We start from the raw sequence: 16938 nt of genomic DNA on the forward strand, positions 1-16938 counted from the left end.
CTACAAGGAAAAAAGTAGTGGAAGTGAAGGAACAATCGGAGTAGTGGAACAATCGGAGCATCATATCTGCCATTTACATCAACCATCTGCCCCCATAGAAACTCAAGCCATATGAGAATACTTCTTACGCAATAATCCTCTTTTGTTTGTCAGCAGTAAATACCTGTAAGCTGAGGAATTCAACCACGTCTAACACCCAGTAAATAAATCTATCAGATCAACCAAACAGTCATTTCTTTTCCATCCAAACCTGAAAACAGCAAGAAGATAAAGGACAAGTTCAGAAGCAACGCAGCTGGTGTCTGGCACAACATATGGTGTCCTGTACCTGACACAAATACCACAAATTATATTTTCGCTGTTCACAGTGGGCACAGTAAGCTCGCCAAGTAAAGTGAGGAGCCAAGAATTTTAGATACTGAAGTAACACAGCTGAACAACTAGAAACTGACAAAAGCCTTCAGGGGACGCTGCAAAATTACATTTTTAAAAACACAATTTCTGTGTCTGAATAAATAGACACTTAAAATGGCTAAAAAAAATATGCAGGTGAATCACATCAGATGATTAGAACATGGTTATCAGAATTTTGAAGGAGGCCCACACTATTAATAGACAGACATAATAAAGCCACATTCTGGAAACATAGATCCCCACAAAGTGGCTTTATTTGCAGCTTCATTATGACCACCTTGCATCTTTTTAAACACAACAGGGTTTCGTACAGCCTTTGTTTCAGTGGAACTGCTTCATTTGCCACCACAACCAGCTTGTCCTCACGATACTCTTCACAGAGAAGAGACCAGCTAAAGAGGATAAACCACACCTCACTGTGGGGAGGATTCTACATTTCCTGCCTTCATCGTGGCCATTCGAAGGCTAATGTTTGTGTTCAGGGCTCCCTCCAGTGGATGTTCACTGATGTTGATAGGTAGAGGCTGAACTGCTAAGCAAAGACATTTTCTAACATATGGTGTATGTCTGCCAGGGAACATGCACCGTCAGCATGTCTATACATTATAGTTTTTATTTGTTTTTGTTTGTAGATGTTCAGTCTTAAATATTTCCTCTTGTTCTTTAGCGTTCAACTCTTAGATATAAGGCTGTTGAAGAAGGGATTGCACACAGAAAGAGACTGAGGGGGGGAAGGGACAAAAAGTGGCACATTCCGCTGTTTGAAGGAGAGCATCTGGAATCTTTTAAAGAAAAGGGGAGGGGGGAAGGGAGGAAAGGGAAGAGGCTGAAAGTCCTTGTAAACGGGCTATGTTGTGGTTTTGTGCTAAAGTATAGTCCTGATGAGATTTAAGGAATGAAAAGAAGAAAGAGCACTCGAACGCTGGATTTATCTACAGTAGAACAACAAGTGAGCATCTTTGTGTGAGAATTAATGAGGTGTGACAAAAACAAAACCCTGAGAAAATAGGGGAAGTCTGACCAACATGTTTGGCCTCTTCCTGTTTGACAATCAGCACAGGAAGTTGAGGCAGAAACAGAAGAGAGGGCTGACATAGACAGAGATATTTTCCCCTCGCCTTTCGTTTTTCTCCTTAAATCTTATAAGATCAACAAGGGGCAGGCAAAGAAGGAGGGCCTGAGGAGAGGTGGAGTTTTCGATGGAACTGAGAGGAAAAGAGAGAGAGAAGAAAGAGTGACACAGAGGAATCAGACTCTCAATCTGCCGAAGTATAATGGAGGCTGACGCTCTTTCTAAAGATGCAGGGTGAGTCTGTGGGTCTGAAATGAAATAGTTTGAGTAAAAAGTGAAGTACAAAGATTGTTTTTTTTTAAAAAGGGGATGGTGGTGGAGGGCAGGAGGAGTAGAGGGTGGACAGTCAGGCAGTCTGAGAAGGAAAAACAGATGTTATGAGTCACGACTAATAAATAGGTCAGCAGTTCTGCAACACCAGGTCTCCCAGCATTAACATCACCATTTACATCAAGGGATATTTGATTGTGTCTGAAGGCTTTTTCTATTTTTTTTAAAATTATTATTATGCTGGAAAGAAATATGAAATATATGTGAACTTGTTTTGTGAACCTTGACAACATCTAAGATGACTGCAGAAGTTAACCAAAAGGAAATGTAGCTTTTATTTACAATGTTACTGAAAGACCTTGAATTTGTTTCCTTGCCAACTTTGTTTGTGTTTTGTATTTTCCCAATATGTGTGTGTGTGTGTGTGTGTGTGTGTATGTGTGTGTGTGTGTTGAGATCATACATGCTAAATTCAAGTACGCATGCATTGTTTTCCAGTATAACTGCAGTTAGTCCATAAGGTGAGGCAACTAGACAAATATGCAGTCCCCAAAATCCACTGCATCAACTGGAATGCTAGCTCTCTATAAAATTGGCCGATTGGAAAGTGGAAATGAGTTGTTTTTGTAATAGAAGCTTGCTTCTATATACAGTAGAGGTGGTGATCCTTTTTACCTCCAAGGTGTTATATGACCTTTGTTAGACTTTTATTTTACTTTCAATGAAAGGAAAGAGCACTCAAATAAATGAAAAAAAGTCATTTTATTTTCAGATGTCTCTGACATGTCATAGTTAGTTTAAGACAAATTGGAACCTTGGCATTTCTGAAGAAAATGAACGCAAACTGCTAGCGCCTGATAACAACAGTTGAATAATCCTCTCTAACACAAATATACATCACATGACACATTTAAATCCATCTTCCTGTAGCTACATTTCATTCCCATTTCATTCTCCTTCTGATGAATCAGACTCCGCATTACATGTCTTTATTACTGAAAGCAAACTGCAAACCCTATTTTTTGATTTCCATTTCTACGTGTACCTTTCTGTCTTGTTTGCAGGCACACAAGCACTCTGATGGGAGCACCTGAAACTCCAGATATCTCCTCTACAACTGCGGAGCCTCCATCCTCTCTCCATTCATCTCGCTCCCTCCCTTCTTCCCTCCCTCCAGCTCGGCCAGGTCGACCCAGACCTCCACCACCTACAAAGTCCTCACCGCCCCCCCTTGTCTCCCTTTCAAACTCCATCTCTGCCTCCTGCACAGAAGGTGTTCAGCAAAACACCTTGCCTCCCCCTCTCTTTCCTACTCTGGTCTCCTCTTCACCCCTACTTATTCCCCAAAACATTGCCTCTGCTGATCCGGCCTCTTCAAGCCCCCCACTTCCTGCTCCATTATCCTCAAAACTGTTACCACCCTCTGACTTCACCACGTCATCCAGCAGTCCTCAGCTGTTAACGCCTGCTGATCGACTGACAGCAAGCTCCTCCATATGGCAACCCAAAGGATTCAGTAAAGATCAAATCAAGAATATAATGGAACAAACAACAGCTGGGGTATGTTACAAATGCAACATCAACAACTAACAACCACAAAGTTCCATTTTGTAGATGCTATATTTTTATTTCTAAACCATCCCTGGGGAGAGACTTTGGAAACTTCATTGCTTTTATTTCTAAATGTTCACTAGTTTGAGAAATCTGGGCCACTGATGATTGGCCACACCTCACAAGTTTGAACCATTGTGCTGAAAAATCAATGTGTCAAGAATCAAATTGTCCAGAATAAGGTTAATGAATCCCCTTTAACTTACATATAAAATATATGTTTCCTTTTTGGGCTGTGCCAAAGCAAAATTCTTGTGCTCTGACCCACTGGTGTTGCAGCTAAATAGCGTAGCATGAAATTGCTGTAAATATAATTCTGATTGCTATTTATGATGTTTGCAGACTTTCCTTATTCACACCAGAGAAGACAACAGTCTGACTCTATCAGTACGTCTGTCTGAAGAGGAGGGGACACCACTCGTTCAAAATCTGCTAATAAAACAGCACAAAGCATGTATGTCCCACACATGTGCTACACACTAATGCTGATTCAATGGGAATAGAGATCATTGGCATGGGAGTGACTGACTGATCATTTGTGGTTCATGTTTCCACTTAGACATCCACTTAGATGGTTCTTCACTGGTTTTTGATGACATCTTCAAACTGGTCTCATTCTACTGTATTAGCAGGTATGTGTATCAACACCAGTTTGTACCATTTTGCATATGAAGATTTTTTTTAAATGTATACAGGAAACAGTTAAGCATGAATGTAAATATAAAAGCATACATACTATATACATACCGATTAATGGATTAATGTGCTGTCACACAAAAAAGGCACTGATCTGTCTAACTAGTTCAATTCATTGCAAACATGTATTGTTGCCTTTTAACATTTGAATTCACCAATCAGAGACATCCTAGCTATCCCACTGAGATTACCCCAGGCCATTACCACGGCAACTAAGAAGGAGGACTTGGAGATCATCGCTGCTATGGGTGCAGGTATGGGTGCATACTTCACATGAACTCAATTAAAAGATGAAATTAACAACTTAAGTACAAGATAACGGGATGAGTGTTAGAGTGTATAATAAATATGTTATGTTACAAATAAATAAGCGTTAGATGTGATTACTTAAATTTCAACAAGGATCCCATATGTTGCAGATTTCTGGACATCTGACATTCACCAGCAAGAAACAAACCAGGACGACAGCAAAATGTACTTATATGTGAATCCAATCACTCTAGGCGAAACTTCCGTTAAAGACCCAAATCAGCCTCTTATCTCTACCCTTCATACTAGCACCAATCAAAATATCACATCTTTACTACAGAATGGTGACTCCACACAGAACACCAGCCTAGAGGTCAAAGATCCAAAGAAAACTGTAAACAACCAGGACATTAAATACAAACGACCTCCCCCCCGACCTCCTAGTGTGGGCATAGGATCAGGGATGGGCCTCCTGTTCACATCTTCTCCAATGCCCCCTTCAACTTCTGTAGGTTCAGCAGCTAAGACAAAAGAGGAAGTAAAGGGGAACTCAGGGGAGGAAGAAGAGAGGAAGTCAGCGTCACCTGCTCCTTTGAGGCCTCCAGTCCCCCTGCATAGCCGAGGCGCTCCTCCTCTGCCTCCTGCTCCTCTCTGTCGCATCTCCTCTAGAAAAAGCAGCAACCAAGATGCTGGGGACGGGAGGGAGAGAGAGAAGGGACAAAATCCTGCAAAGAAAACAGAAGGAACAATAGGAGATGAGATGGGAGATCATAAAGCAGAATGTAAATCGGGGCTGCTGGGAGATGGTGGGAATATGGAGAACAGTCAGGAGGAAGAGATGAAAAAGGAAAAAGGAAAGGGGGACAATGAAAAAAAGGAGAAAGAAACAATATTGGAAAAGTACGGCAAAGAGAAATCCAGCTCCCAATGCCCCACATCAGTGAAGAGACCTTCCCGTCCTGTGCCTCCTCCCAGAAGGAAGCCGTGTGACTCACCTGTGTGCACCAACCAGCCAGCACCACCTAATCAGGGTCCCGGGATGAGAATGCCAGCTCCCTCTCCTCCACGACGGCCTGATGTGTCACTATATTCCCCACAGGGGGGCACTGTGATAGGAACAGACCCTGACTCCTGCTCTTCCAGCAGCACAGAGGAAGAAGGAGATGCAAGCCAAGAACAGGAGCAGCAGAAGTAAGTCCCAAACACACTCAGGTCACATCACAGTCGGAAAACTTGACAAAAGTAGTTTAGCATACAGAAATAGGACATAATTCCTCACTTAAGAATTCCATTATGGTTTGAGCAGCATGAGTTAGAACAAATGAGGGACAAATTGAAGTTCTATATCACAAAATGAGGTTTGGAAGATGCGTGAATATAAAATCATTTAGTAATCTTTACTAAAGATTACTAAAGAGCTCTCCTACCCAGTTTTATTAAAAAAAGGAGATGGAGTAGCAATGTAAGTTTATAAAGAAGGATGGAGGTTATGACCTTCAGCTCTTCAGTAGACACAGCTTCACTCACTCACTTTCTACCACTTGTTCCTCCACTGAGGGTCACGGGGGGACTGGAGCCTATCCCAGCACAATGGGCGGAGGCAGGGTACACCCTGGACTGGACGCCAGTCAATCGCAGGGCTAACACATATAGACAAACAACCATTCTCTCTCACACTCACACCTACAGGCAATTTAGAGTTTCCAATTAGCCTAATCCCCAATCATGCATGTCTTTGGACTGTGGGAGGAAGCCGGAGTACCCGGAGAGAACCCACGCAGACACAGGGAGAACATGCAAACTCCACACAGAAAGTCCCCAGCCTCAGTCCCAACCGGGGATCGAACCCAGGGCCTTCTTGCTGTGAGGCAACAGGGCTAACCACCACACCACCGTGCCGCCCACACAGCTTCACCATTTCTTTAATTATTTTACAACTTTTACTGGCAATTTGATCATGCTGGTCAAAGTCAATAGAAGAAGAAAAACTTTAGTCCTCCCACAGAGGGAAAAGTACTGTTTATACACTCTGGACAAAAGAGACATGCAGTTTACATTAAAGATATAATCAACACATGGATAATCACTAACAGAGAGTGGTCAAAGCGAGCTTTGCATGTTCTCTGCCTATTCTCTCTCCTCTACCTGTCCTCCCCCTTCTCCTCTCTACCCAGCCCCCCCATCAGCAGGAGGATCCCCCTACATGAGCCTGGTCCTGCTCAAGGTTTCTTCCTGTTATAGGGGAGTTTTTCCTTGTCTCTTGTTGGGGGTCGGGCCCTGAAATTCTGTAAAGCGCCTAGAAAATTTTTTGATCGTAGCAGAGACTATATAAATAAAGATTGATTGATTGATTGATTGATTCTCAACATTCCAATTTTTTGTCCGCAACCGAAACACCTCCGACTCCCAGTGCACTCCCCACAGCTACCACCACTCGATAATGTATCAAATTGTAATATTTGAATATTCTGATATTTCTGTGCCAGAAGGCCTGAAAAGACAGTGCTGATGAATTTGAGTAAATGTGAGTGAAGGTAGATAACAGTTTCTGTATGTTCCTCATTAGTCATCTTGCAGATAGCCGCAGCACCAAGGTGACAGTAAAAAGAGCCCCCACTACTGTGATGCTGGACAGAGCTCGCCATCGTCTATCTACTGTCCTCACTGGCCTCATCAGCCATGACCGCCGCCTCACACAGCGCATTGTAGAGCTGGCTAGAGATCCTCTGAGTTACTTTGGAAACCTGGTGAGAAAAGTGAAAGTAGAAAACACTTCATTTGTTGTAGACTGGTTTTTAACCATCAACTGGGCATCTAACTCCAATTTATATTATTTTGCACTTAGGTAAAAGAACATCGTGCTTTCACCTTAGAGACCATGTCGAACCATTTAACATCTACTGAGCTGTTACAGGAGATTAGACAGATGATCACTCAACTAAAGAGCTACCTGCTACAGAGTACAGAGCTGCAGTCCATGCTGGAGCCACAGCATCAGTATACACAAGACAAACTGGGTAAATCTTTTTCATTTGCTGCAGATGCATTATGCACCAATGTCATCAGCTCATCAGCATATTAACAGCAGAATCTCTTAGAACGCACTGATGCACTAACTCAGCAGAAGAGCCAGGTTGTGTAAAGTAATTTCCGTATTCTGTGCTCGGCTTTCGACAGAGGTTCTGAAAGAAGTGTATGTCATTATTGTGGTTTAGTCTTTAAAAAATAGAAAACACTAAATGCTTCATGCACTTCTGCAGAGAACATCATAGAGGCTGCTCTGTGCAAGAGTGTCCTGAAGCCCCTCAGAGAGCCAATCTACCATAGTCTGAAGAAACTGCGTACAGATGACGGCAGCCTGAAACAGCTGACAGAACACCAGGTATGAAAGGACAACGGGAAGACTTTTGCCTGTCTCAAGAGCACATTTGGCAACAAATTCCACCGCATGTTCCCAGCCATTGGAATTCATTTGGTTCTAGAACTTCCAACTCTATCAAAAGGCTCCTCCGGGTCAGAAGGCACCTGTGGGTCTTTTTTATTTTTTGTTTTTTTCTTCTCTGAAATTAATCTTGAACCCAACTGCTGGAAAATGAGTAAACCGATGGACAATTACAAGACAGACAAACTGCTATTAGACAGGCAAGAGACAAAAGAGAAAAGAAAAAAATAGATATATCAAAACAAAAACAGAACAACAGCAATACAAAAAGTACTAAACACAATCTACCCACACATACGTCTGCCCCTATGGACCCACAAACACATGTATTCAGATCTTGCACACTGATACTTGAGAACGCCTTTCAACAGTACATGATGGTGGAGATAAAAGGGTTCAGACCACAGCAACACTGGAAACAAGAAACCACAACCAACACAATCTGCCTTCAAGCCACCCAGTGAACTTTCACAAGTGTGGTATTGCAGCAAAAGGTTGTCTACACGATTGCTTATGCTTTATGCGGATCTGAAGCTATAGCTATGTGTATGTATGTGTAGTGTGTGTATGTTGAGTTTGCCACTTGGTGTATTGAAGACTGGGACACTGAAACCCTACCATGCTGAACCAGGCATCAGGCCCCAAGCAGCACAGAAAGACAGCGACCCCAATGACCCCTGCCAGTCAGAACAGACGTAAGGGCCAACCAGTCTCTGGACAACCACAATCCCATCCCCAGAGCAGAACAGCAAAGGACTGCCGAAGGGGGCCCAAACCGCAAAAGGCACCAATACCAGGGGATGAGGGGCAGTTTACCCCCACCCCTCCAGGAGCAGGATACCCCAGGCGCCGGCCATCCAGACGAGAGGCCCCACAAGTCCAAGGGCCCGCACCCCTAGCCCCAGAATCCGCCGTATATCAGAGTGACCAAAGCCTTCCCCCCCCAGAAGCCACTGCCCCGGGAGAGCGCCAGGACCTGCCCCGCCCCTCACAAGACAATATGCTGCACGCACAGTTTGGGGGGGTGGCAACACCAGAGAACCTTTTTCATCCTCACTCACTATCACACCTGTTCCCCAGACACTCACATGGGTCATTAATGCACAACTAATACATAGAGGAGGTGAAAAGCAGCTCTCTTTAAAATGAAGGACAGCAAACATTTGGTTTAAATGTGGGCCAAAGGCACAGAGCTTCACGTCAGCTCAATGGACAGGAGCATCATGCTCATCAGAGAGTATATAAGACAAAACAGCAATTGTTTCTTAATCGTGTTTATCTTATTGTGATGGATGATAGCCTAAATGTTGAAGTTATTAGAATTCCACATATAGATTCAACCTTCTCTTTGACTGAAATGACCCAATGGAGCATAACTGGTTGATGAGGACGCCGTAGCCTTGTGTAAAATTCAGTCCTTTTAAGACAGAGAAGAGACACTGAACAAAAAACATCAAGAGGTGCATGTGATGATCAAAGCTGAGATGCCTTTAAATCACCGAAGAAACAAAAGATCCTCAGACAGCCAACCAAAAGACACAGAATAAAACGGGACCACGCTGTCATCCAATATTTATACCAGAGAAAACTTGACAAATGATGAATCTTCGCAAAGCAAATCAGTTGCACTGTGTATATAGACCGTGCAGCAGAAAAACATACTCTAGCTGCAGAGCACTTAAAAGAATGTGGCGGATTAATGTAGATGGTGGAACCGAAGTTGGTGAAGTCCGCCACAAGAGTGGCGCCAGGCATCAACTATCAGCCACTTGCACTACAGTTTATTGATCCTATCCCAGTGGTTTCCTATCCAGAAACCAACATCGAGACCAGTCACTTTCATCTTAACCTGGGCAAGAATTACATGCCAGGAGAAATTTACTCTGGTTTGTCTTGCTCAACGCGTACAAGTAAAATATATCCCAATAGTTCATTTTGTTCATTATATTTATCCTATGATCTGGCAGAACTCTTTTGTCACTGTTTGTCTAATACATTTACTGCTCCACATATCACAGTAATTAAGGGTACTAATGACACTAATGTAGTGTTTTTGTTGTGTGTGTTAGTCTATTGTACTCGGCAGCACCACCACAGCTCTGGGAATAACCACTGCTGTCCCTGAGGCCTCCGCAATGGAAAAGATCAGCATCAAACTGAACAAGCTCCATCTGGATTATTCTCCACAGAAGAAGATCGAACTGCTACTGAAGGCCTGCAAGATCATCTATGATTCCATGTCTGTCAGCGGTCCAGGTCGGAACCATCATCTAGCCTTCATTCTGATTGCTCCTGATTCCTCATGTGTTCTTTTGGAAATGTAAAACAAGAATAGCTATTCCTCAGACTAGTTGTCTACTAGATATCCATTTTGGCCAGATAGCAAACCTATGATCAACCGTGTGGGCAATATTGAAAACATTTAGCCAAATCTATTAAGCATGTCAGGACTAAATAAATCAAATCATTCAAATCTGGAAGTTTAATTACAGAGCAAAACACGCAGAAAAATGGTGTTTAGTGAAATGAAATATAGCCGTACAGTTCTGTATTATGCATCACAGGAGCATTAAATGTTAAGGTTATTGTAAAGGGCTGGGGAATGCACTTTGTCAATGTGTGTGTGTGTGTGCGTGCGTGCGTGTGTTTGTGTTCAGGGCGGGCTCATGGTGCTGATGACTTCCTGCCAGTAATGATGTATGTCTTGGCAAGATCCAATCTGTCCAACCTTCAGCTGGACGTTGAATACATGATGGAACTGATGGATCCCTCCTTAGCACTAGGAGAAGGTCCACAAGCACACACCTTCATTAAATACACTGCAAATTCTTACACATTCTTAACACTTCTTTATCTCAACATGTGTGCTGATTGCTTCCATGTGTAGGATCATACTATTTGACCACCACCTATGGAGCCGTGGAACACTTTAAGTCTTTTGACCAACATAGGTCAACTACACGGCAACTTAGCAGAGAAGTCCAGGATTCCATCCACCGCTGGGAAAGACGTCGTACACTCAACCAGGAGCGGGTGACACAAGCCTCTGTTCGGGTATACACATACACAAAAACTCAGAGACTTTCAGTGCAAGATATAACAATTTAACAGAGAATTTAAAAGAAATCCCGAGGAATGTTGTTATTTTGAGGTTGAGGTGCGTTCACTGTGTCTTCTGTGCAGGACTTCCTGACAGTTTGCTGTCCCGAGATGGGAAGTAATCCTAAAACTCTAGGAGTCCTTCCCTCGACCACGGTTCATGAGTTGGCTGAACAGTGTGCAGCTCGCTTTGAACAAGGTTCTTATTACTGTCTTATTATCTTCACTTTTTTCTTTACCATAAAGCTGCATGATAAACTCAGATTAGTAAATTATAGTATTACAGTTACTGGCATAGAAAATGCACCAAAACAATCGATAGAAAATAACTTTCAAAAGAATGCTAACTGTGAATAAATGTAATTTTATGAGTCAATTATGTTTTTTGTTTTTTTTAAATAACATCTTGGTATTACTCCATTTTACTGTTACAGTTTTGAGTAGTGGATGCAAGTCCCTCTTTTATTGCTGAGTCCAGCAGAGCAACAGGGATCCAACATGGCACAGAGCACCATAACTGTGCCAAATATCCCTGGCAAACATTGTCATTATATTTTGTATTTTCATTTTATAAACTATGTATGTAAATATTTTTAAAACTAGGGTTTATTACCATTGTATTACTGCTAGTTCCCTCCTCACTTTGTGAGCATTAATTGTGTTTATTCTAAGCATTTTTAGAACTGAATTGTTATTTTGTCTGGTATTTGGCTACTAGACATGCTGACCTTCCACCAAAGGTCATTATTACTGAAAACAGGCATTCCTACACAGAACCAATGATGCTGCAATATCTTTTATGTGTAGTCAGGGCTACAATATCAGGGTAATATACCATGTTTGCTTTGGTTGTCCCCCAATAGACTCGTACATACTAAGCGTGTTCATGGATGGTGATCACCGGCCTCTGGAACCCACAGAGCTGGCTGTCAGTGTCAAGAACAGCTGTCAGCCTGGAACCTACTGCTTTGTCTATCACCCACGGGACCAGCCCAATAACCAGCAGGATCAGCCTAACAACCAGCGGGATCGGCCCAATAACCAGCAGGATCAGCCTAATAACCAGCGGGATCGGCCCAATAACCAGCAGGATCAGCCTAATAACCAGCAGGATCAGCCCATTAACCAGCAGGATCAGCCTAACAACCAGCGGGATCGGCCCAATAACCAGCAGGATCAGCCTAATAACCAGCGGGATCGGCCCAATAACCAGAGGGATCAGCCCAATAACCATCGGCCCATTAGCCAGCGTAGCCGCAGCTGTCCCACCGACCCTCCCCCTGCTCCGCCTGTGCAAAGGTTTTTCCCCTCCAAGGTGGCAGTTGTCGATAATGCAGAAGTAGAGGCGGAAGAGGAGAGTCTCATTACTTTGTAACCTCCTCCTCCTGTGTTGCTAAACTGTGTGTCACCGTGACAACTGAATGAACCCAGAATTGATTCAGAGGAAAAAGGTTACAATTTTATCTCTTAAATGTTAAGAGTGTTCATAGTGGTGGATCAGACTTAGTATGACTTGTCTTAAATGTGTTTAAATACCAATAACAGTAATTAATATATATTGTATGGTCCATATCCATTTGATGTCTGTATGGACTGAAGTATTTTCTTCTCCATACATTATAATTTTTTTGTTGATGTTTCTTATTATTTTTGGTTGATAACTATGTTTCAAATAGTCATTTTAAAAGATGAAGTAGTTTGCAGTATTTAGAGCAAAGAGCACAAGTACCAAGGACCAAGGACCAAAGCTTTCATTTCTGTTCTGACTTTTAGAAGTTTCATTCTACTTTTGTACTCCTATTACAATTTTGTCAGCGCTTTGAGAGATATTGACTCCGAAATGTATTTGACTCCATCTATGGCTAAATACTATCAAATAATGAAGACAGTAGTAGTAGTATAAGACAGTTTTAAAGAATTCTGTAATGAAGATTATGCGAAAATATGGGAAATTATGCAGTAACAAAAACACATCCTCTCTTTAAGTCATTATTTAATGGACATTATTACAAAGAGCTCAATCTGCATGAGCTGGGCTCAGTCAGATTTGGAGCTTAGTTAGGAATGTAAGTGACTGGTTGTTCTATTTGTTTGTCCGGCAATCAGCTGGTGTCTTTTCAGGATGTACGTATCTCCACTATAAATGAATGAAGATGATTCATAAAATAAAATACTTGATTTAAGAAAACTGACCAAAGACCTAGAGCTTCTGTTGCCATGGTTATGTTAAGAGTTTACCGGTAAGTCATTCACCAGCTTTACAATTTTGCACTAATCTGGGGGAAATAAACATATTATGGTGTATTTCTGTAGATTAACCTAGTACTTTCTTCCAACCTTGTCTCTTGTAAGTGCCCTGTGCATCCCTCACCTTACATTTGTTAAGATTCATTTGTTAGTTTTTGTATTTTGTCCCAGTGTTTTTGCAATAAAGCATACCTGCATCAATTGTCCTTTCACTGGTTGAGTAGCACAAAAAAATCATTTATATTATATATATCTAAAACAACAAATGACAGCATGATTTGCTTAGTATGAAGTTTGCCACAGAGTGAATGAGAGCAGTTCTATTAATTACTTTGTAATCAATCTTTTGATTTGCAAACGTGATCCATCCCAGGCCACATTCAATGAAAAACCTTTGGCGATGCCTTAATTTAACTATCACATCTAATAAACGTAGATTTGCATGATTACCGCAGCACAAACAGTGCTGAAAATAATAATATTTCAGTGCAGCATCCATATCCAGTTAAATCCTTCAATAATGTTCTGCTGAAAATGTAACAAAAACCCTCTGTTTCGCTTTAAAAGTCAGACAGGATATATGGAGGTTGACCATATTTCTGCAGAGAATGTAGCTAACATGACATGAGCTTTATGACAAAGCCTTGTTATGCCAGTGAAATCAGTGTGATGCTCAGACCTCATTATGGCTGCCAGGTTCCTGCGCTGCTCGTTGTTATTTCCAATGATAATGGTGCTGTCAAAAGGTAACAAGCTGCATTTCTGCAGTTCCACGTTTGGTCTTCTAGCTACATCGAATCCACACATAAATATTTGATATCCAGTGGACAAAGTATCAAATACATATGCTCATTTTGTCCCTCTTTAAATATGCTGTTTGGGATCTCTGAAACACCCTAACAGGGCTCTCTTCCACTCTTCTTCAGCTTTGTTTTACTACACATGACTCAAAGAAAGAAGTTTTTGGTTTGTTTTTTGTTTTTTGTTCTGTTCTGTTTTTTTGGACAGCGGTGGTTCTTTACTTTGGGATTAAATAATTAAATTATCTTTACTTCAATTGCTAAACTATTTTGTTGCAACATTTCAACTAAATCAAATAAATAAAAGATACATTGAGTTGAACCCACCAATTTTACCGTAAGTATAGTAACCAGACCGTATTGACATTCACCACTTAAAAGCAATACAACCACAACTTTCCTCAAGAATATACATAATTTATTAGACAGACAGACAGACAGACAGACAGACAGACAGACAGACAGACAGACAGACAGACAGACAGACAGACAGACAGATAGATAGATAGATAGATAGATAGATAGATAGATAGATAGATAGATAGATAGATAGATAGATAGATAGATAGATAGAAAGCATATTTTCATTACTAGTGAAATAAAGAAACATTTAGAGATTATACATTTATTTTTATGATGCTTCAAAAAGTCTTAAAGCCATAATTAGATAATATTACTTGTGTTGTTCTGGAAGATTTTCACAGAAGTCCTACCCACAGAAAGGTGACGCAACAATACCTTATACAGACAGGAAAAAGTCCTTGTTTGGTTGTCTGAACACCTTTCCACACGTTCACTTTAATGAGTGTCTCTAATAGGATGGTGGGCTCTTCACAGCAACGTCATGACTGAGACTTTTCAAGACTGGACTCTAACAAGCCAACAGCACTCCTGTTAGGGCTGTCCTCTTGCAGGCTCAAGTCAAAGTTGCTTTGATCTGGAGAAAGGTGTGTACCCTAGTACGTGTGTGGGTGCAGATTAGAAGAATACAAGTTCCTCAAAACACTCCAGTCCAGGCTATATATATTTATGTGAGCTAGAAAAAAAATGCTACACATAGCAGTGGGAATGCAAAGCAGCAGGAGCAGAAAGGCTTTCCCACTGTTTTGACTAGACTGGAGAGGCACCAGAGCAACTGGCCGTACAACATCGTGTTGGGGGTTATACTGGAGCATTGCTGCTGCTGCTGCCGCTGCTGGAGGACCTCACCTTTAACCTCTCTACTACGATTTACGACTCAAATGAAACACAGGTGAGAAATCCACAAACCGTTTTCTAAATGAATCCAAGAAACAACAATGCAATTAGTTTTATAAAAGACTTTAAAAAAACTTCTCAATCTGGCAATAAAAAATGGTTTCACATATATTCTTGTAATTATTCTATGTCAACATATACATATGCAGCATTTAAATTTGGTGCCTATCAAATGAAAGTTAATGGATAGACTACTGGTGGCGCTCTGCAAACTGGGACTTTACGTAGTTTTCATTGTAAAACACAGAGGCTTTTAGTCATGTTAAAGATGAACTGTTCTAAAGAAAGCAACTTTTCCATTTTATCAGAATGTGCAAACTGACTGCTTTCCATCAAGTCTCACTCCTGTTACTTTGCATCCTGGATATGACTTTGATGACATCTGGTCTCCCTCGACTGTCTCACAGGTGCTCACTCACTCATTTAATCCTTCATTTCTATGGCACTTTGAAAAGGAGCATATAAAGGATTTAAATAATGCAATCTGAGATTTGGAGCTGTGTTTTCTGCTAAATGCTTGCATGATTTATGTCCTTCTCCAAAAGTTCTGACGATGCCACAGCTGCCAAACAAGACGACTGGGATGTGTTTTTCCCATCGCTCTTTCTTCACAATTGGAAAATTCAAACAATGTCAGCACCCACCCTTGAAGCAGCGGCGAGTAACAAGAGAGGTCTCATGCAACAAGGGTGGCTTTTTGGACCCCAAAGGATGGAGACAAGGTTACCCCATATTAGTGATGTTTTTGTTTTTCATGTGCAATATTCACAATTTTTCTCATGTCAAATGATAAAAATAAGTGCTAACACAGTGTCTTTGGTGTGTAGAATCTTACTTATTTGTTTTTTCCTAGCTTGGACGGAGTGTTGCCTCAGGAATGGGCATCTCAGAGTGGTGGTATGGTGAAGAGGAACATGGTAGTGGCTGACGATGCTGCCTTCAGAGAGAAGAGTAAGATGCTCACATCCATGGAGAGACAGAAATGGCTGAACTCCTACATGCAGAAACTTCTGGTGGTTAATTCAGCTTGATGTAGGCAAAAACAGTTAGCCAGAGAGAAGAATATATCAATATACATGTAAAATTCCTTAATGTACAAAAACATCATCTCAAATTTGTTAAATTGTGATTTAACTTGTTGATTTAAAATAAAAAATATACAAAATTAAAGCATGAATCAAAATGCAACTGATGGGTTTGTTTTTTTTTAAAAATGCAGTTGAAGTCTGAATTGATCCAGTGAGAATTCCTTCTCCTTGGAACCAAATCTACACAACCAAAAGATGACAGTTTCTTCTCCTCTTCCTCAGGTTAGGAGTCTGGGCATCATCATCGATAGCTCACTACCACTTCAATGTCACATCGGTCTGCATATTTCCATCCACACAACATTAACCATCTCTGCCCTTCCCTTGCTGCTGATCACCTCATTACCAGAACTCCCTCACTCGACCACATCCCAGTCAAATTCAGAATACAACACAAAATCCTTCTGTATACATTTAAAGCCATCCAAAACCTAACCTCTTTTAATCTGTCAGATCTTCTCCATATCACCACCCATCCGGCTCACTCAGATCCTCTGTCCCCATCCACCTCAGAATACTGGACTCAAAATCTACCTCTTTACAAAAGCCTACTCTTTAATTACATTTTCTTATTTAATACTGTGTCACGGAATACTGTGCTACCCTGGTAATACAACTAAACTTTTCAATTCAGTTTTCCAGTTGAATCATTTGTTGTTAAGGCAATATACGTATATACTCCCTAAAGAGACA

At 41.3% G+C, this 16938-nt stretch overlaps 2 protein-coding genes and 1 long non-coding RNA gene across 6 annotated transcripts in view; all 3 read left to right on the forward strand.

The window, feature by feature from the left end:
* LOC130539667 (uncharacterized) overlaps positions 1-16938 on the forward strand; it is a 173294-nt gene that overhangs the window by 133000 nt on the left and 23356 nt on the right. The window lies entirely within an intron of this gene.
* On the forward strand, positions 1282-13050 carry rin3 (Ras and Rab interactor 3). The gene is made up of 14 exons (XM_057058136.1): positions 1282-1720; positions 2821-3316; positions 3710-3821; positions 3927-3999; positions 4226-4317; positions 4483-5503; positions 6879-7059; positions 7158-7329; positions 7573-7694; positions 9824-10010; positions 10412-10543; positions 10642-10808; positions 10938-11052; positions 11717-13050. The coding sequence occupies exons 1-14, from the start codon at positions 1689-1691 to the stop codon at positions 12226-12228; spliced, it is 3414 nt and encodes a 1137-aa protein (XP_056914116.1). The 5' UTR covers positions 1282-1688; the 3' UTR covers positions 12229-13050.
* pth2 (parathyroid hormone 2) lies at positions 14741-16573 on the forward strand. Of its 2 annotated transcripts, XM_057058154.1 has the most exons (5): positions 14743-15152; positions 15466-15564; positions 15703-15879; positions 16011-16108; positions 16468-16573. In XM_057058154.1, exons 1-5 carry the CDS (start codon positions 15142-15144, stop codon positions 16470-16472), a joined length of 390 nt encoding a protein of 129 aa, XP_056914134.1. In that variant the 5' UTR covers positions 14743-15141; the 3' UTR covers positions 16473-16573. The 2 variants fall into 2 exon arrangements, with proteins under 2 accessions (XP_056914133.1, XP_056914134.1); XM_057058153.1 differs by lacking the exon at positions 16468-16573 and having other exon boundaries at positions 14741-15152; positions 16011-16345.

The sequence above is a fragment of the Takifugu flavidus genome, chromosome 16, assembly GCF_003711565.1.
Source record: "Takifugu flavidus isolate HTHZ2018 chromosome 16, ASM371156v2, whole genome shotgun sequence".
Lineage (NCBI taxonomy): Eukaryota > Metazoa > Chordata > Actinopteri > Tetraodontiformes > Tetraodontidae > Takifugu > Takifugu flavidus.

Excerpts from the sequence above, each read along its gene's own strand:
- pth2 (XM_057058153.1), top strand. Across the intron at positions 15,565-15,702 it reads CTCCCTCGACTGTCTCACAG|TTCTGACGATGCCACAGCTG; the intron begins GTGCTCACTCAC and ends CTTCTCCAAAAG. Across the intron at positions 15,880-16,010 it reads CCCCAAAGGATGGAGACAAG|CTTGGACGGAGTGTTGCCTC; the intron begins GTTACCCCATAT and ends GTTTTTTCCTAG.
- rin3 (XM_057058136.1), top strand. The coding sequence starts at position 1,689 with ATGGAGGCTGACGCTCTTTCTAAAGATGCAGG. Across the intron at positions 3,822-3,926 it reads AATAAAACAGCACAAAGCAT|ACATCCACTTAGATGGTTCT; the intron begins GTATGTCCCACA and ends GTTTCCACTTAG. Across the intron at positions 10,544-10,641 it reads CTCCTTAGCACTAGGAGAAG|GATCATACTATTTGACCACC; the intron begins GTCCACAAGCAC and ends TTCCATGTGTAG.